The sequence below is a fragment of the Psittacula echo genome (assembly GCF_963264785.1).
Source record: "Psittacula echo genome assembly, chromosome: 1".
NCBI lineage: Eukaryota > Metazoa > Chordata > Aves > Psittaciformes > Psittacidae > Psittacula > Psittacula echo.
The window spans coordinates 155080697-155102554 of record NC_137735.1 but is presented as its reverse complement, the minus strand read 5'-3'; the positions used below and the strand labels follow the sequence as shown (position 1 = coordinate 155102554).

The 21858-nt window shown below is 36.8% G+C and overlaps 1 protein-coding gene across 1 annotated transcript in view; it reads right to left on the bottom strand.

The window, feature by feature from the left end:
* Nucleotides 1-4674: 4674 nt before the first annotated feature.
* GXYLT1 (glucoside xylosyltransferase 1) overlaps nt 4675-21858 on the bottom strand; it is a gene marked incomplete at both ends in the record, with an annotated part of 33300 nt that continues 16116 nt past the window's right edge. Inside the window, 6 exons of the mRNA XM_080636356.1 lie at nt 4675-4836; nt 6369-6541; nt 6841-6964; nt 14780-15031; nt 15823-15948; nt 16940-17114. Of these exons, the coding sequence (XP_080492482.1) occupies nt 4675-4836; nt 6369-6541; nt 6841-6964; nt 14780-15031; nt 15823-15948; nt 16940-17114 (1012 nt within the window). The remainder of the gene's footprint in view (nt 4837-6368; nt 6542-6840; nt 6965-14779; nt 15032-15822; nt 15949-16939; nt 17115-21858) is intronic.

Here is a 21858-nt window from a genome sequence, read left to right as displayed (position 1 = left end):
TAAGATCTGTTCCGAGATCCACAGTGATGAGAAGCACCTTCCCATTACTTTGTACTTCTACTGTTTATGCTACAGCAGATTCCACTTCCTGCTAGTGAAGAAAAAGCCATACCTTCACTTTATATTTCTCTGCAATGTATTTTAGCACACAAAATTACCGAAGCTATACCAAATGCTATCCATTCACAAAGTAGTGAAGTGGGCAGGTAAACCATAATAATTATGGTAATCATATTAGATACCATGGGAGAGAATGTTTTAATAACTATTCATAATAGACAACTTACTTTTTTAAAATTGAGATACAAACAGCCCAAACATTTAAATTATGCAGTATTCCACTTAATCAGGTTTAAAAAATGTGGAGTCAGTAAATGGATATTTTGTTAAACCTGCTTGATAGTTGAAAATCTTTTAATTTGAAACAAAAAACAAACAAAGAACTTAAGACTTCTAAGAAATGGAAATTCCAGGTATGTCCATATGTTTGGAGACACCTTTATAAACCAGGCAGGAGAAACCAAAAGTCTAGTGGTTTCCTACAGGTAAGTTAAAAAGTAGAAGACTGATTTTACTACTCAGTTTCACTCCATTTAATCCACCACAAATACCACCACATCCATAAACGTGAGCAAATAAACAATACTGCCTCATTCCTACTTTTGCTTAAAAAAAAAAAGAGGCTAATAATGCACATATATATAATTCATTACACTTCCAGCTTGGCCTCTTCCATGTTCTACCTCTAAACCTTCTAAGCAGACCCAGACCATTCCCTCCTCCCGCCACTACACTGCAGTTATTTCCTCTTCACCGCTGTCTAGATGGGAAGTGCAAACTGGGAGGAGGAAAAGAAAGAAGACTGCATTCTCAGTCATCCTATTATGGAAAGGGCAGAGTCAGAAACATGGAAAGCCTGTGTGGCTGAATACACCTAGTATGGACAGAAACATTGTACAAATCAACAAAAAAAGTTGTTTTCCAAACATTTTGGCAGAAGTTAATAACTTGACCCAGTTTAGGTCAAACCCAGCAAAAGGCAACTCCAAACTGCTTTACAAGCAGTTAACTGCTTTAAAAAGAGGTGATCCTGCCCCTCTACTCTGCTCTCGTGAGACCTCACTTGGAGTATTGTGTGCAGTTCTGGTGTCCTCAACATAAAAAGGACATGGAAGTGTTGGAACAAGTCCAGAGGAGGGCCACGAGGATGATCAGAGTAGTGGAGCACCTCCCGTATGAAGACAGGCTGAGAAAGTTGGGGCTGTTCAGCCTGAAGAAGAGAAGGCTGCGTGGAGACTTCATAGCAGCCTTCCAGTATCTGAAGGGGGCCTATAAGGATGCTGGGGATGGACTCTTCATCAGGGACTGTAGTGAAAGGACAAGGGGTAACGGGTTCAAACTTAAACAGGGGAAGTTTAGATTGGATCTAAGGAAGAAATTCTTTACTGAGAGGGTGGTGAGGCACTGGAATGGGTTGCCCAGGGAGGTTGTGAATGCTCTATTCCTGGTGGTGATCAAGGCCAGGCTGGACAGAGCCTTGGGTGACATGGTTTAGTGTGAGGTGTCCCTGCCCATGTCAGGGGGGTTGGAACTAGATGATCTTAAGGTCCTTTCCAACCCTAACTATTCTATGATTCTACGATTCTAAAATCAGAATAAGGAAAAATAAAATATTTTCTTCTAAACCTCTTTTCTAACCTTTCTAAATTAAAATCAAAATCTTACCAAAACAAATTGGACTGGCATTAAAAGGTGACCTTCAGTCTAAATTTTGACAAAACTACAAATAACTGGAAAGACATTTTCATATGGCTTGGTAACAGGCAGAGGTGCAAGTACCATAGATAATAAGGGTGCTTCGGTCTCATTAAGGGATAGCTGGCCTTTCATACCATCTACAAAGAGAGACAGAACTTCAAACAATTAAGACAAGACACCTTCAAATAGACCTCTAACATGAGACGCTGATCCCTCTTACACAGATACAGAAAAATGGTACAGAGACATCAAGGACTATGAAAACATTTATCCTAATTTAACCCGAATGTACATTTCCTGATGTTTACATTTTTCTATGAAACTTTACAATTTTATTAGTATTAAAGAAATTTATAATAAATAAATCAGTAAAAATAGGATTTCTGAAGTTTCATAATTTTTCAGGTCCTATTTTGTTGGTTACTTTGTATATCTACAAAGAAAGCAGTTTCTAAAACTAGACAGCAATATAGATTTCCTGTCTGTATCTAAGTTTCTACATATGTGTGCATATAATCTTATAAATCAGGTATTAAAATGTTTGGGAGTATAACTGGTTTCTATCACACTTGTCAGTTTCCCAGTCTCCTTACTGTCTCTAAATGTTTTGTCAGTCAGATTTGTTTTTAAAGGTGGGTCATCTTTCTAAATTTAAGACACAGGAACTACAGGACTAAACATTTATTCAAAACAAATACTCCAGAGCTACATAATGGAAGCTACTAAGCACTTGCTGTCTTTTAAGTTTTCAAAAGTGTTCATGAGTTTTACTTGGGAATGGATAGTCGAGGTGAGCAGTTTAAGTTTATATTAATGAAAATTATACAAAAACTATAGCACAAGACAGTACATTCTGCTACCTGTAATATGCTAAGTAAACATTGCTTGAAATTAGCACAAAGTAAGAATTTTTATCCTATGATAAGCTTCAACATTAACCCTTTTTGGTCTAATCCCCCACAAAACCTGAAATTTAAGTGGAAAGGTTGCTGCTGGTGTTCATATTCCATTTTTCCTAAAATGGCTTAGCAGGATTTAAGCAGTACCTTCACATGCATACAACATACTAAATTTAAAATCAAATCTGAACATTTATGCAAAGACAAACAAAAACACAGGCCAAAAGAAATATTTTTCACATACAAAACACACAGAACAAGTAAAAAAGAAAGCTGAAGACAAATTCATATAAAAATCAGTATTTATGTAAAAAAATAATGCACTGCATATTGTAAAATCAGTCAATAACAGTATTCACCTTCACACAGATTTCTAGATTTTCAGACTTCAAAAGGTGACATAGCAAAGAAAAGAGACCATAACTACATGTGAGGCAGACTGCTTCCTAGGTTCCATCCCAGAAATTTACACCCTGGGCCAGCAGGGAGATTAGGAGCAGAATATAAGCTCTGCTTACAATGGAGTGTGTTTTGTACTGCTTAAAGCATTCATCCACCTCACATGGATCTGGGAGTCAGAGCGAGCCCACCTTTGACATGAAAAGAGCCATAAAAATTCAGCTTCTAACACAGGATTGGGATGAAGGTGCAAGTCAGTGAGTGGATCCTCAAAGTTCAACACACAGGATCTTTTCTGGAATCAAAAAAACTCACTTTATGAAGACTTCATCTCAGTTAGACCAGTTATCCAAGTTCAAATATACTTTACAAATCAAATACATTTCATACGATGCAAGTTTAAATAGTATTTTACTGTAACACTTTATCTTCACGTTTTCCTCTGAAAAAAAAAGAAAGTTTGTACTACATAAACAAAACAATTTTTTTTTCCACTAAGAGAACTTAAGAAACTAAAGAAAGCCTGCTGTAAATCACTATCAACCTACTGCCAGTAATGCATTCATGTAGTTGAGGGTCTGCCCCAAAACTATTTTAAAGCCATGTTACTAAAAACTATGGTAACAGGATATATCCTCTAAGAAATGCATCTAATACACAGTCTGAGGGAGCATCAGAACTCTTATTACAGCTCTTCACTTTTCAGTACTAAATACTCCATAATAATCATCAGGTAATAATTCTTAGTAAGGAAATACAACAGCAACAGTTTTTCATTGGTGGGTTTTTTCCTACTTCCAAAATGCCCTATAAAGCTGCAAAACCATGTCATTTTTAAAAAGTATTATAAGAAAAACATCTTCAACCCAAATTTTTTGCTAAAATAAAACCAAAAAAGCCCACCAATCCTCAATTCTGCTCTATCTTTTGACCATGTTGAAACAAATGCTGTACATTAAAAAGTCTGTGCACCTACAGACAGAGAAAACTAGTATCACATACCGGTATTAACTTTTCAGAACATCGTATTTATAGTGTGCAGTTTACATTTAAGATATGCAAAACAAGATTGTCAAAACAGTACTTCGACATGTAAGAGATGAACACATAAAGGCACATACAGATTGTCAATTATTATATCACATTTCTTTGAAAAGAGTGTTTTCTGCACTTGTAAACAGTTTTGTTTACATAAAGGCTCACACCTTTAAAGTGAGGTTAGTGCTGCTGCCTCAGTTATTGCTACATTCACAGTTTAACAGAATTTTAGGCAATGAGGTACACTCCCAAATAGAACCATCTTCATTTCTTCTTTGTTCATTTGATCATTAGATAACTGAATCATATAGACTAAAACTACTGACTGTAGAAGTCAGTAACACCTAAATCACTATATTAAAGATAAACATTAGCAGTGATTAAACTTCAAAAGAGCAAAAAGTCAGCTTTGCAGAAAAAAGTTCCTGTTCTTCATGACAAGAATATTTTCTTCATTTTTACATACGCTAGTAAACTTTTATCTGGGCACAGTGAGAGCCAATTCAAGCCATATTAGAATTTTTGCACCTTCTGAGAAGTATGTTAATTCAGTCTCTTGATTTAACAGCTTGAAGTAAAATCACCTTCCCTTTGATCTTCTGGCATACAAGTCTCTTACGCTTTTTGTCAGCTGCTTTATGAACACTTCGTATACTCTTCCACAGTACGTATGCATGGTTTTCCGTAATTCCAGTTCTAGGGGCTGCAACAGGGAATGAGCCAGATCATCTCCAAATGAATACTGCAAGGAAGTTAAGGAAAGAAGATTGAAGGTCAACAGAATACAGAAGAATATCATTATTCAGAGCGGTTAAAGAGTTTTATAAAAATGCCTCTGAATGTTGTATTTAATAAACCTTTAGAAAGCAAGTACATGTAAGAACTCATCTTCCTGAATGCAATATTTGAAAAACACCTCTAAATCAAGAAATATTCTCTAATGCTTTTAATAACCTTAACAAGCGAGATCTTTAAATATAAGCAAATGAAGATGCTCAGACAGGAGGAAATCTGAAATTATCTTATTAAATTAAAAATTTACAGATCTAAAATAATTTCTAGTAATTTGTTTGTTAAACAGTAACTTTCTTGAATGACAGATAACTTTCAAGGAATACACTTCTTATCAAATTATAATGAAATAACAGTATGAAAAATGGTACCACTGAAGTTTCATTAAACTGAATGATGGTCGAACACATACTATGCTTAACATAGGGATGAAATAAAGAAGTCATTAATTCAACAGTGTAATAATTTTTATAAACAAATGATAAGCTAAACCAGCATTTCAAAATAACGTAATTTTGTTCATCTTATTACCACTGAATCAGCAGCGTTTTACATATTTTCTCTGCCATATTCATAAACCAAATAGGATAATAAATAAAAAGAACTATTTTTTCTTCTGTTTTTGACAATGCTCAAAGGAAACAAAGAAACCATATTTTTATGGAAACATATTCACTTTCTGTGCAATGAATTCTCAGATCCTCAAAAGTACTTTTCTTCATTTTTATATCCATATGACAACAAGTAATAAAGCACCATTAAAATATACTATTGATTTTTGAAGGTTATACACACACAATAGCCCGTTACATTAAAATGTGCATCAGCGCTAAATTTTACAGCTCTTCAGTGAGTATACTGATGCAGTGATAAATAGTTTATTAGATGCCTTATTTGCAGAATGAAAAGAAGGCACTGCACTTAATATTTAAAGGAACAGCAACATATTAACACACTGAATCTCTAGAAAAGGTCAAAACACAGTACAAACTAAAAATTACTTTCTACAATCCAAATCTAGCTACAATTACATGTTTAAATGTTGCCATAAATACACACAAACTACGGGAAGAAGGTCAGGGGCTTTTTTCCTGCATTTTAAAGTCTCCAGAAGAATGAAGCTTCTAGCAATCTCCAAATGCTCATACAAACAGATTACCAGATGTATTTATTAAAGGAATGGGAATAAAGCCTTTTAGGTAGACATTGACAGCTACAGGCAATGTTTTAGAACCCTAACCTACACATAGTCTACACGATGCTTCAGAACATGCTCACCTCAAAAACAATACACTGGAATTCTGTCTAAGCAGTAAATGAAAAGCCTGTGAAACACTTAACATCACTTAAAACGGGGAAAAAAAAAACCCAACTTTGTTGCAATCAAGGTATCAACAAAACCTACAAAAACACATGCAGCACTTTAAATAAAACAGACCAAAAAAAGAAACTTTTCACAAGTACAGTGTTGAAAGCACTTACATTTTTTATCGCTTCATAGACAGCCCTAAAAGTTGGCTGTTTTTCATCATGGTAAACACCTCTGTTTCCATGAAGAATAAATATACCCTCTTCTTCGGCTTCCTTACAATTGCTTCCATAGATGCAGTGGTCAGGGCGATAATTCCATTGGCAAGGAAAGACATAAAGACTTTCTGTGCAGAAAAATGAGAGCTCTGGATTAAATATCAAAATAATTTCAGGAAATACGCTAATCTTCCCCTTTTTTTTTTTCCTCAGAGCTGCTTATAAATTTCTGTAGTTATTTTGAAACCTAACAGTTAATTACACTCTAGCAAGCTCCAATGCTAAGTAAATATGTGAAGAAAACAAAGCAGCAACAAGTCCCTTTAATACTTTCACAAAAAGCCTGCTAAGAGCACTTTCCATGATTTTTTAACATCATAGAAAAATCAGCTTTGTAATGTTTGACTTTGAACCAATGTGGATTTACCTGGATTGTGGAAAAACATAATGTTCAACAGGTCCTGATCACCCCAGGTTATGTTCAACTTGTACTTCTTCAGCAGTGGCATAAGAATTTCTCCCCACTGCAATCGGACTGGTGTCATATCATTCTATTAAACAAAAAGCAAAATGACACACATTCAGGACAATTACTCCTATTAAGATGGAAATGCCCTACAGAAACGCAGTAATATGCTTTTCAAAATTACAAATCTCAAATGCACAGATTATTTCTTCCTTTTAAACAAATTTGCACATCTAAGGAAAATAGTTACAGGCATTTCCAATATGCTTTCCCTCTCAATTATTATAAGGAAAATTATATGCATCTCCTACTTCTTATTTAACTGTCACATTATTTTTTTGTATCCAAGATTTCCCTCGAACATCTTAAACCAGGAGTGCTAAGAAATAGCAAGGGCTTTTTACACAGCAGTAGGATCTAACACAAAAACTGTAAGTAATGCATCTAAGTAGATGAGCACATTTCATGCAATTTATCACAAAGTGCTAATATACACAGGTTTTAAAGTTAACTTCAAAAAATCAAAGCAGATCAATATAAAATTAATTATTCAATAGTTTCAAATACATATAACTGAAAAACACTGGCTACAAAGCGGTGTACAAAAAATAACAGAAATCCTTCAAAGGTTTTCAGAAGAATTTTCATTGAGTTGAACTGATTTTTTTAGTTACTGACCTTGAACTTCCACAGAAAAGGCATAACTTCTCATTAGCAAAATGCAGTAAGACTCTAAATTAACCACTGTTACTTAATTCACAAATTCTTGATTCAGTAAAATCACTTCAAAGGCAAAGGAGAGAGTTCTTTGAGGTTCCAGCTGAGGAGGTGGTACTTGGAATAAGTGGGCTCACACTGAACTCTGCCTTACCAAGGTGTTACCCTTGTCAGTGTAACAAGGTTACACATTCTAAAGCTATTTCTCATCTTTATACCATATTTAAGCTCAACTAGAACAGAAAACGAACAAGGCTGCTCACTCTGTACCTCCTACATCAGTTGGGAGAGTGAGGATGGAGTAACACTAAGTCCCAAAGACAGAATATTCCTGAACAATTACAGGAGTGTACCTTTGATGCTTTCCAACCAAGAGGAAATATATATATATATATATATATATATATAAAAATTAGAACCCCAGTGTGGTTTAGGATCTGTACACAGAAACACCATGTTAAGAAACAGAAAAGACTATCAGGCACAAAATACTCAGTTTAGAGCTATAGAATTTTAGAGTTTTTTAGAATTCTCAGAGTTTTCCACTGACTACCTTGAAAGTGAAAAAATTGACAGTTTGGATTTTAGTCTTTCCTCAAATCATTTCAGCCATCAAATATAAAGCACTTTCAGAATTGAAGACTTAAAAAAAAAAAAAAAAAAAAAAAAAATGCTGTCGGATTTTAGACAAGAATTAGTACAAAAATGATCTATAGCTTATTTTATGTAAGAAGCTAAACATGATATTACAGTCCCTTCTGTCCTAAAAAATTTATGACTGTGATTGCTTGCAAGTATTAGATGAGAGCAGGCATAAGAAATGCACAAAAGAATTCTCCTCTAGCAAGAATTATCATTAGGCTCAGTGCTACGTGACTAAACAAAAGAAAAACATGGCTTAACACCAAGCTGAAACCTTCCAAAAAGCAAATCAATCACACTGAATCTCAGTGGGTAAAGATTACTCTCTTACCTGAACCTTGCCATCCACAGAATTTTAGCCTGAGGCTTAAATTTAGATTCAATGCTAAGAATTAAAAATAGAACTAAATTAGCTCACTGATACTAGGATAATCATAGGAGAATATGCAGTAGTAAATAAAAGTTTTACAGCAACCCATAGAAATATGACTTTATATTTTTAAAGTGATTATTTCATACAATTTTTGTTTAACTTGTACTGTTTTAATAGCAGTGAAACCCAGAGTATACATATCCCAAGGAGATGCAAGGCAGTTATAGCACTGCCAAATGTCTAGAAGCAATACTACTTGATAAATGGTGCTATCAGATTTAAGAATTGGAAACTGCGATACTTCAATAAACTCTGCATAAACAGAAAAGTTATGTATTAATTTATTAACACTGATGTGTAAGGAAACCAGTGAAGGAATTGCATAGCAAGAGAAACAGTTTGAATAGTTATACAATCTCCTTCTTTAAAATTCTATTGCAATTTGTAGCAAAGTCAGTGTGAGAGGTAGACTACTCAAGTTAAATCAAAATTGATGACAGAACTGCTTTTCAAAAGTTACTTAAGTAAATATGAGAAAAATAACTCTACGACAGGTTAAGGATTTCCAGCATATAAACCTTCTCTCCAACAGTCAACAAGTTTCAAAGAAGGATAAAGAGGTTTAAGAAAAAGAGGCCCACAGTGGTAATGGGCATTTCTGTGATGCCAGTAAGCTGGTACAGACAGGCTCTTATTGAACCCTCAAAACTCTATGTTTTTTGAATGGAAGAAAATGTATAAGAACAAAATATACATAAGGACATTAAGATATTCTCCTGCATAGTGGGTTTGTTTTCTGAGGAGGTTTAGATACTCTGCTGTAATTAGTTTGGCCATTACTGACTGTCCCAGAAGACTTCTGCCTGGCCAAGGCTAAAGTCAGACTTAAAAGAGCTGTTATATATGGCTTGTAGCAACCTAGTATTACCCTTCTCTTAATTCTAGTAAGAAAATATAAAATGGAGGAAAAATATTCATATCATGCAACAATATCTAAAACTCCAGCTGTGTTCCACAAAGAGTTGACCAATTTAAGGTTTCTTTTACGCCAAATGAGAGCAAGCCCATTGGGCTTATATGGATAAGACGACTATCTTCTTGCATTAACAGTGTAGTGCTAATACTTACTAGATGTTTTTTTGTGAGATAATTTGCTTCACTAACCCAGCAGAAAGATTTTTTTTTTTCCCTACTGTTACCAAACTTAACAAACACCAGAGGCTAGGACAAAGTAAATAAGAAAAGCAGAAAAAGCCCCTGGTAAGAGATAGAAGCCTTACTTTTAAAAGGAGTTAGCTCTTGCACAGGCTCACCTCATTTCCTCAATCTATAGCCTTAAGCAATACTGAATGGTCAAAAAAACCCATAGTGCATAATGGCTTAGGTCACAAAAACTCTCTGAACTTCATGTTTTGGGCTTTTTTTTGCCTGAAGTATATCCATGAATCTTTCCTTTGCATACGCTATCTGGAGTTATTTTGTGTGCTGCTGCTTTGATTTTCTAAGAGCTCTTTCCTTATTATGACTGCTCACATCTTAGGCACCACAACTAAATTTCTTAATAAATTTGCTCAAACTCATTGTTCCCTATTCACAAAGCATCACTGGTCTAGGACTTCTTCTTAAAACACTGTATCTGTGGTATTTGCTATATCTGCTCCAGTCTACATGTACAGAAAAATTTTAGAAGTCGTTATCACCTCTTCCATCTCCTAAATACTCCTACATGCTTTACATTCCCATTTTAACTGCTGCTCAGCAAAGACGACAGGCACTAACCATCAGAAACTCATTACTGATTTTAGTCTTACGTCCAGTTTGCACTTTTTAATGACATTACATTAAAAAACAAGTGTGTGCATGTGTCTGTATCTGTATATATGTATACAGTCGTGGTTTAAACTCTGTCAGCCAGGCAGTCTCGCTCACTCACTCTCCCCCCTTCTCTCCTCCCCCCTGCTCTTGGAGGGATGGGGAGGAGAATCAAAAGAATGTAACTCCCACGGGTTGAGATAAGAACAGTCCAGTAACTAAGGTATAACACAAACCACTGCTGCTATCTCCAATAATAATGATGATAAGGGAAATAACAAGGGAAGAGAACACAATACCACCCGCCGATCTATAATACCCAGCCCGACCGAGCAGTGAGTCAGCCCTTCCGGATAACTCCCAGTTACCTCCTGGGCATGACGTGCTGTGGTATGGAATACCTCTTTGGCTAGTTTGGGTCAGGTCTCCTGTCTCTGCTTCCTCCCGGCTTCTCCTCCTCCCTGGCAGAGCATGAGGCTCACAAAGTCCTTGGTCAGATTAAACATTTGAGGAGTAACTAAAAACATCGGTGTTATCAGCGCTGTTCCCAGGCCGAAAGTCAAAATCACAGCACTGCACCAGCTACTAAGAAGGAGAGAAAAAATGACTGCTACTGCTGAACCTAGGACATATACACATGTGCTTGTATACAAAGTGCATATATTCATAAGGTGTATATACAGACAGTCTCAAAATACACAAGACAAGTAAGATAGATAGGACCAGGAGTGACAACTTCCATTAGGCACTACAGATAGACAAGTAGCTAGGATGATCATATAAAATGAATAGACCTGATAGCCCTGAGAAGATAGAGGCTTGAATAAATAAGTGGATAAAAGAAGACTTAATCCTGAAACAATACATGGAACTACAGGTTTTCTGCAACTCAGGTGAGCACTATAAATACTGGTTAAAGTCTCCAGTTCTTTTTATTTATTCATCTTCTGGTTCCTCCTGACTTTTACAAATCAATGTGACAACAAAAGAAAGATGCTTAAAGGCACCAAACAGCTCCAGCCTGTCATTGCTTCAGCCCAAAATTACAACAGACAAAGAACCTACAGTTTTAAATCCATCACATTGAAGGAATATCCTGATTCAAAGTTTCCACTATTCAGACAAGTGCTCTAGCCACCCAACAGTCATACACAAAGGTCTATAGGCAGCTTTTTAAAGATACAAAATTTCCTAGAACTTATATACTCTGAGGAATTTGTTGAGTCTCTTGAATGAATATATACAAATTTGACCTTCCTGTAAGTAAATGAAGCATTTTCTAGTTCTACTGTATTTGACTAGAAGAGTTAACGGGACACAACATGGGAAGCTTGTGCATCTCAGGGCCTTGTGATGCTCCACAAGCTTGTGGGACCACACGCTAGGTACTAGGAGAAAAACTTACATGGTTCCCCTGCTGAGTGCTTTCCAAGCCAACTTCTCAATAATCAATATTGTATGGCAGAAACTCATTTCCTGCTTAGTTATTACCCAGGCTACACTATCTAGATATGAGAGAATGATAAATCAAGCACTATCATTCCTAAGTTTTACATAACCTAGTAGCTCCCTAATTAGACATCCTCAAACTGTTCTGACTAGGCTAAGCATGCTACTACAAGCCTGATATTATAGGACACTACCCCAGTTTGTCCAGTAGGTGGAAGGGCTAAGTCAAGAGCATGAACCCAGCTCATGAGGTAGTCTCCCATATAAAATAATTCTGAGTCTTCCAGTACCAAAAAGTGTCCACTGATAAATACGTTGGTCACTGTCAATAAGGTCTAAGAAGAGTCTAAGCAAGCCAGTCACACTGGAGTATCTATCTCCACAAATTCAGAGCCTGAATGAACAACAAACATAATACTTGCCAGAAACATACAAAACAGAGGCAGAATACCTGGATGCTTAGTTAGGTGCTCAGCACTTGTGTGCAAGGGCCTGAAAGATACAGGGGTAAGGTTTTAAAATCAAGAAGGGTATCCATTTCAAAACGCCTCAGCTGAAGCAAAAAATCCATATATGTCAAAAACACCATGCATCTGAACATTATATCTGTGTTTCTTGCTCAACATAATCAGACTAAGACTCCAGGGAAGACTTACAGGATCATGAAAGCAGGGGTAAAAAAGGTATAGGATTAGAAGGAGGAAGATAAAATTAATGCAAGAAATAAGTTCTTAGCAACCACGCTAAAAGCTGTACACAGTCAAAAATTTAAAATGTAGCAAAAGGCACAGTAAAGCCCTGAGAAGGATTCCAAAGAATGATGACTAACAACTAAGGGCAGAAAATGCTGTATTTCTAACACTTAAAACAACTGAAGTGAAGCAGACGAATGGCTTAATTGCCATATATATACATATATATAAAATCTTTTGTTAACTAAAGCCATCAGAAAGGGCTTTGAATCATGTGCCTTGCTATTGGGAAGCTTTACTCTGTTTCTGCTTGCACAGCACTGGGTTGCTCACTCCAATCTCAGTTCCTTCCCCTTAATTGTGTGAATGCTAAGCCTGCAACTCCTCAAGCAGACTTGCTTAGTACACTACATACTGAACAATTCAAGAAAGAGCATCAATATTAATGTTTTCAGGACAATTCAAGACTTCTTTTTGTTCTGATTCCTCACCACAGGAAGTCCAGTGGCCTACTTAGCCAGAAACATCATGTTATCTTATGCTGAAGTTTGCCAGTAGGATCCTGAGAAAAGCATATGGATTTGTGCCTTGTCTTACAGTTGAGGAAAATGCTCCAGCCCTCTAATATCAAGAAAAAGCAAAAAAATTCCATTTTGAATTTCTAAATATTCATTAATTATTTCACCTACTTAAATCTATATATCAAATTCTAAGAAACCATCAGTCACAGGTGTTAAGGAGAAATGACTTTATATTTTCCTCTAGAAAACTGCAGTTAATTGGAAGATAATTTTAGTATCCTACATTATCTATATACTGTCAAAAATTTTAATTCCAATTTTGGTAAAATTGCATACAGTTTCCAATAAGTTGATAATTTCAGTTACACTGAGAAGCCCAACCAGAATTCTGGCAGTTTTTATAAAACACCTACCTTATCTCAGAGTTTACCCCACTAAAAAAATGACCACACAGAAATGCATTGTCAGAGGTTAAGATAGACAGTTTGCAGGCCCATATTTTTCTCATTATGCTTTTCAGTATTTTTATTTCTCCAAATACTATAAGCAGGAAAACACACAAATAACAAAGTAGACAAGATTCCACTGATATACACACAGAAGCTTTCTGTTTGGGAAACTACAGCTACATAGTGTAACTTCCAGAACTTCCTACTTTAACTACAACTGAGATAATCCATTCTCCATTTATCTTAAATTCTCTATATTTCCATAACAAAAACACGTAGCAAGAATGTTAAGATAAAAGCTAAATGTTTCCTAAGTTGGAAATTGGGGAGAAGCAATGTCTACCGCAAGTTTATCAACCCTGGCAGTGTTCAAGGCCAGGCTGCACAGGGCCTTGGGCAACATGGTCTAGTAGAAGGTGTCCTGGCCTGTGGCAGGGGGGTTGAAACTATATGATCTTAAAGGGTCCTTTCCAACCCTAACCATTCTATGATTCTAAGTTTATATTGTCCCTCTTAAGGGTGTACCTTCCAATAGCTTTAGACTGCATCATTACTTTTCCCTAATCAAACTTCTTATACAGAAAAGTACTTTTTTTCCCCAGCATAATCACCCAGCACTGCTTTGTTACTTGTGTTTCAAGTACTGAAGAAAAACCTTCCAATCTGTGAAAGAATGCCCATCTCTGCTGCTGCATGCACTGCTTTAGTATGTCCATGATGAATTTATTTATCTACAAAAACTATGACTTCAAAGAAAATCAGAAGATCCTTAAGGTGATAATCTCCTAGGTTACAATGTAGAAGATGAAAATTTGGAAACCGCAGTTAAAATGGCTTACTAAATGTTCTAGCACCACCTCCTGGTCACACTTTTACACTCATTTTTAAAAGTCATTTACAGTATATGTTAACTGTTTTCTGGGATCTCTACAGTGAAGAAAAAATACCAGAGTATCTACTGACAAATGTAATTTACAGCAGACTGTCTAAAAGTCACAGGATCTCTCAGAACTAAGAAAAATTAAAACAATCCAACACACTTGAAATACAGGAATTCCAAGTCTTACAGTGAATGACATTTAAAAAACACAAGCTAGATACCATTTTAAACACAGTGTATTTTTAAAACATTATTCCAGTTACAAGAAAAATAGTTTGAAAAATGCTGTCTCCCATGAATTTGAAACAGAATCAGAATTAAAAGATGTAAAACCACGAAAAATACAATAAAGGCAACACGCATACCTTGAAATACTTCCTTCTGAACCGTGTCATATTCATTAACATGACTCCAGAATTTATTCCAGTTACTCCATAGTAGGGATGTCTAGCAAAGCGATTATACCACCCAATACGAGGCTCTTCATGTTCCGGTGCCATTGCAGCAATTTGTGTGGAGTTGAACTTTCCCAGAAAAGACCAAATATCATCAACAGGTCTCAAAAACAGGATGTCAGTGTCAACATACAGTAGTGAATCCACATTTTTGAGGATTAACTGTGAGGGAAAGAAATTTAAAACCAAACTGAAGTTTTATTGAGTTTATCTTCATGAAGCAGAAGTTGCCATTACACAATGAAGCTTGATACATTTGTTGTATGCAAATAAATTCCCTTTAGACTGACGGTTTGCAGTTAATAAGTTTGTCATCATTCCCTTTTTCTCATTTTGGAAAATTTTTGTAGAGTGAAAATAAGGTTTCATACAGAATAGTAATGCAAAAGCACTCAGTCTGTATTTTATATCCTGGGGCTCCTCAGAAGTAAGTGACAGGCCAGGTGAAAAATTACCATAGCAGGAACTCCTACCTTCCTCCTGTTCCCCCACTTTTTAATAAACAAGGGAGAGGTGTAAGGGAGCCCCAGATGAGACAATATTTGGGAGACAGTTGACATTGTTATAGTTCAGCCAGCCTTAGATTTCTGAAGTATCCTAGATGAGCAAAGAAAAGGCTGCACAAAACACTGTCAACAATAGCCCATTTCTCATTTCATTCTAACACTTTCCAGGTGTGATAAATCCTCACCTCTGACAGGATGACATGACCTGCACCTCTCACTGAGGATACCGTGCCATAATGCAGTAAAGGAGAAAAGGACTTTCATTCTATAACGTATTAGTGCCACGGAAGAAGGGTTAAATTCAGAGGGTTTTTTCAGGATGTCACAGAAGTAACTTTTAGGAGGAGTAGTAGTCCTTAATTTAAAACTAAGCAGAAACCAGATTAACAAGACTGCTTGATGCCTCGATAAAGAACTTCTGTATTGTCCTATTACAGAATAACTTACTGGCAAGAATAGCCTCTGTGAAGCACATGGCTTAAATAATTTCTTCCATTCTGTTGCACTCTCAGTTGGAAATGTTATCGGATATAATGTGTAATTAACTTTTCCTTCATAGGGGAAGTCATCAAGCTATGTGAAAAGAAAAGATCATGAAAATTACTTCAGTTCAACTATATTACAAAAAAGAAATCAGCCCCCATTCAAATTGATAATTGAACACAACTGCAAAGACCTCTCTTCAATAACAGAAATGCTTCCTGAACTACAAGAATCTGTCAACTATTCGAAATACTTGAATAGAAAGTGGCACCTGCAAGCCACTGTGAAGAAAACATAGATCATATACAGAAGTAAGAGCAAGTAAAATAAATTAATATTTACAAAAAGTAGATACATCAAATGAAGCTTTTTACCCTCTTACCTAGTTTTTACAGGAGAAATATCAATGAAGTCTCTCAATTTCAAATAACCTTACCCACCTTTTGCCAGTTACTGTTCACATGACATTAGTGTGCATATATTAGTATGTATTATATAGTAATGTAACAGTATGACATTTTAAGCACAAAAATAGTAAACACCTCCACAGCTATACATTAGTCAGCTTGTAATACTGCTTCTCCAGTCATAACGTTATATTCATTAACTGGAATTTACTAAAATTAGACATAACCATTTTCAAAGGCCAATGTTTCACTTTGTTTAGCCAATGTAAGGCTGACTCATATGGTAAGCACAGGGACGAAAAAAAAGGACAGAGCTCCGTTTTCTCTTGTAAAACCAACTTTAAATAAGCTCACACAAGATAATTGGTTTGTGTTTAGAACACTGTGTTTGTATTCAACAGATTCAAATATTTAACAGATTCAAGGTGACAAATCAGGAAGTTTTGATCTGTCTCCACAAGAAGCTTTGATATCACCAACTGGCATTTTTATGCAGGAAATGAAGATTTAAAAATCCCCATCCAACATTACAAAAGACTTGCATATTACCTTACTTATAGACCTGTGCGTTTCTGTCACTATATCCAACAACTACTGCCCAAGAAGCAGAGAAAGTGTTATATATTACTCAAATTGTACTACAAATTGATTAAATAAATTATTTGGGTACTTACTATGTCTTTGAATCTCTCATGCAACTGGTCCTCAGCAAAAATATGAAACTGGAGAGGCTTGATGCTGAAAATAATGGCTGATCTCAACATAGTAACAGTCTCTTCCAGCCTTTCACCACAGGCAACCACTGCTAGATGCATTTTCTCAGAAGGATGTGTCTTCATATAATCATATCTGACACAAAGAGATTTTTTCATTTGGCATCATTTCTAGCACAGGCGTAAAGAAAAGCTCTACCATTTACTGCAGCATGTAATTTAACAAAATATTTTTTATCATATTTAAACCAGCAAAGGATAACTCAAACAGAACATACAAACCACAGCATTACACCTCATATATAGGCTTACATTTAACCTGAACTATTCTCATATTCACTCCCACCATGCCAGCCTATGAGGGGAAAATAAAGTATGGAAGAGCTGTACAGAAACTAAACATTTATTTTCTTAGTAATTTTGCCATCCAACACTAGCAAGGAATTCCATCCAAATAGTTAAACAACAGTTAAAAGAAAGATCACATGAATTTACATCAAAATGTGAAAGACATTAAGTCCATGCATGAGCTCATTTTCTCCTCTTTCCCTGGAGCAATCCCAGGCACAGCTACAGGTTGGGCAGAGAAGAGATTCAGAGCAGCCCTGCGGAGAAGGACTTGGGGGTGTTGGTCGATGAGAAAATGAACATGAGCCGGCTTCAGTGTGCGCTTGCAGCCCAGAAAGCCAACTGTATCCTGGGCTGCATCAAAAGGAGCATGACCAGCAGGTCGAAGGAGGTGATCCTGCCTCTCTGCTCTGCTCTCCTGAGACCTCACTTGGAGCATTGTGTGCAGTTCTGGTGTCCTCATCATAAAAAGGACATGGAAGTGTTGGAACAAGTCCAGAGGAGGGCCACGAGGATGATCAGGGAACTGGAGCACCTCCCGTATGGAGACAGGCTGAGAAAGTTGGGGCTGTTCAGCCTGAAGAAGAGAAGGCTGCATGGAGACCTCATAGCAGCCTTCCAGTATCTGAAGGGGGCCTACAAGGATGCTGGGGATGGACTCTTCATCAGGGACTGTAGTGACAGGACAAGGGGTAACGGGTTAAAAAACAGGGGAAGTTTAGACTGGATCTAAGGAAGAAATTCTTTACTGAGAGGGTGGTGAGGCACTGGAATGGGTTGCCCAGGGAGGTTGTGAATGCTCCATCCTTGGCAGTGTTCAAGGCCAGGCTGGATGAGGCCTTGGGTGATATGGTTTAGTGTGGGGTGTCCCTGCCCATGGCAGGGGGGTTGGAACTAGATGATCTCAAGGTCCTTTCCAACCCTAACTATTCTATGATTCTATGACTCAATACAGAGATAGGTAAACACGATAAATATAGCAGAATTAAACTCAACAACAAAAGTGAAAAAAGCCTGACTTTTAAGGAGTTCTGCTAAGAACATTTTTGAATGATCTAGGTGCTTTGTCTTTTTTCTGCCCTTTTGTCAAACCCTTCTCCTAAGCACTGGCAAAACGTAAAAAGCTTTCTTCTCTCCTTCCATCCTGCAGGAGTACAACTTGGATTAGAAAGCTGGGAAATTAACAGCTCAAATGGCCTCGTGGGATGTCCTGGTGGCTCTCAGTGGTTCTGGAAAGTCCCTTAGGTACTGTGATCACATGCATTGCCCGTGTCCTTGGAGCTAAACCACTGCAAGGTGTGGGGACTGGGAACTTCTTTATTCCTGAAGACAGCTGCTGTCCAACAGTTACAGTGAGAAGTGCCTGGTATGTAGCATACAGGATACATTCAAAAGTTATTTCATTATTTTAATACAACAGGCGAAAATGATGATTGGGTAAATACCATCAACTAAACGCAGTGGACATACTAAACCTAAACCCATCTACTCCTGGATTTCATAGATTTAATTAGTCAGAAAAACAGTCAAATGTTTTAAACATATGTCAGCTCAAAGCCAATCCTCAAAACAATATCCTATGCTTGAGCTAGTTGCACAGACTATGGGAGGAGGGGGTCTAAGAGAACTCAAGAGTATCCAAAGGTTTAAATTACAACTTTAAATCCAAGTTATTCAGACAAAAAAGAAAAAAAAAAATGAAGTTAGAAAATACTTCCCCAACCTACTAACAGTACAGAAATTCTTGGCAAACATACCAAGTATTCTTAGAAGTTTGCCAAAGAGAGAGACAATTCAAACAGAAATTAACAGATGTGATTCTTAGCAACTAATCTCCACCTAATTTTTATGTAACTAAAGCATTTAGATGTGTACAAGTCTTCCTTTAAGTTGATAAAAGATATTATGCAAATATGCCTTTTTTTCTTTAAGGCATGGAATAGTGACACACATTGAGTTCCATGAGACAAAATACAAGCAAAGTTATCACTGCAAAACTGCCGGAGTTTAATGCCATAAACAATAGCTACATTTAAAAAACATTGTGTTTTGGAAGAGTTTAACGCCCTGGAACTAAAAAACTCCAGCATCCCAGGGATTTAAGATTAATAAAGTTTTAATTAGAACATGCAGTCTGTCTTAAGTCAAGGTTTGGGGCATTATGAAAAATTACATGGGTGAAAGACCTCATAGGTAAGTTTCAGATCCAAAACAGGACACCTAAATGAAGATGCTGACATATAAGATTGTATCCAAAGTCTCAATAAAGCCAATGGAGATCTACTCAGCAGGATACAGAGCATAAAAAGCAATCTTATTTCAAAAAAAAATACCTAGGGCTTGATTCCATATTGTCATTTAATAAGCTCTAGAACATCCCACCTGACCTCTGGGTGCCAGTCCAAAAGGACTGGGTGTCTCAAAGATCATGTATCTACTAGTCCCAAGGAGATGTGTAGGATAGCCAAGTTCTGCTCAACTAACAGCAGCCATTTACTTCTCAGCAACTTAATGGCTAGTCACCTGGATCATTCTCTATGCTCTTTCAGTTTCAGTGAATGCTTAAGACCTACTTGACATAGACACCTATACACAGACTTCTGTATTTGGATGATTTAATCCACAGACTGAAATCTTTTCTAAGTCTTGCAGAAAAAAACAGGGGGAAAAAAAAAAAAAAAAAAAGAATAAGAATTAGTTTAGGTTAACAGGAAAAAAAAAAAGTAAAATAGAATCCTGAAATGTAACTAGGCATGCCCATTCAGACCTTTATTCATAAAGCTAATTTAAACATTACACCATGCAGTAAGTAGCTAATGTGAAAAACACAAAGCAAGCTGACTGTGATGAGGGTAGCTGAAACCCAGTAAGCAGTACACTGCTGCAGTCTGAACAAGCTGCAAACAGCAGATTAGCCTCATTACTAATCCACTGAAAAGGGAATTACAGTAACTAAGCCCTGCAGTCACGAGAGCTTACAGGGATAGTGCAAGGTCATGTGATAAATAAGGACACAACCTACACAAACTGCATAGCTGAAAGCCAAGTTCCTGAACCACATGTATGGCTTTCCATGAATAAGGTATGATGAAAAGGATGCCAAAGCAGCTCTACAACACACTGAGATTCAAAGACTATTATTTGCTTATTTCTACATCGAGTGACATCTGTGAATGAAAGAACACTTCAAGCCATACAACAAAAAATAGACTGATCATATTATAATGCTTTTACAGTCATTTTGTTCACACAATCTGTTCTATGAGTTTCTGACTTCATTACTTCAATTTTTTAAAATCTGTGCTTAAAAATATTTTTTTGAAAAGGCAAAAAAAATATTTAGAAAAAGCTAGTAACAACGGAATTTCAGCTTGCACAATATGAGGAACAGCTGGACTCAAACCCAAACAGCCCACAACACATAACTTTATGCTTGAAGCAGATGGAGCCATTGGAAAGAAAAGTCTATCATTCCCTCTGGGGACTATCTAAGAAGGGCATGAGAGGTCTCAGAGACATATTATGGCAGGAGAAGTTAATGAAGCTCCACAACGGGTTAAAACTTACACAGGGAAGTTTAGGTTAGATCTAAGGAAGAAGTTCTTTACTGTGAGGGTGGTGAGGCACTGGAACAGGTTGCCCAAAGAAGTGGTAAATGCTCCATACCTGGCAGTGTTCAAGGTCAGGTTGGACAGAGCCTTGGGCAACATGGTCTAGTGTATTGTCTCCCTGCCCATGGCAGGCAGGTTAGAACTAGATGTTCTTAAGGTCCTTTCCAACACAAACCATTCTATGATTCTATGAATTGTAGTTTTTACTCAAGACTCCATGAAGAGACAACCTTTAGTGATTATAAACTACATTCGACTTCCCTGCATGCATACCACTGGCAATCACAGCCTCCTTTTTAATATTCAGGTCTCAGAGCTGCTCCTCTCCCTACATATACATCTCTCTCCACTCCCAGAGGGAAATCATTGGCCCACCTTCATCCAGGGACACTACTCACCTCTTACAATAATCCTCTGCTGCCAGCATCTTTCATTACTTTTTCCTCTTCCTGCTACTAGAAGTAGCATAAAGTTTAAGTTGTCCAGCAGAGATTATCATCTCCAGCTCTGCAGTCTCACCTTCAACATTAAACATGCCCGATCCACTTGTCTCACTCTGTTCCTCCATATTATGCCTCCATGACTTTGGTCCTTCCCCTAATTGCTTTCAGATTTATCCGCTCTTAACTATATCCTTCTCTCCTTCTTCCAAAATCTTCCAGCCTCTCTAACTCTCTTTCCCATCTTCCCTCCACTGCTCTCTGCTGTAGTTAGTCATGCAACTGCCGCAACAGAGGTCTCAACAGAAGACAAGGACAGGAAAACCTTGTTCATCTACACAGCCCTGGGTCTTGTATAACTAAGATTTTTTACACAAGATTATTCAGCAAGACATTTCTTTCTTTATCTTTTTTTTTTTAGCAGTTCAGAAGCTGAGTTGACCACGAGCAAAATAAAACGCATTTTACCAGAACTGTGGCT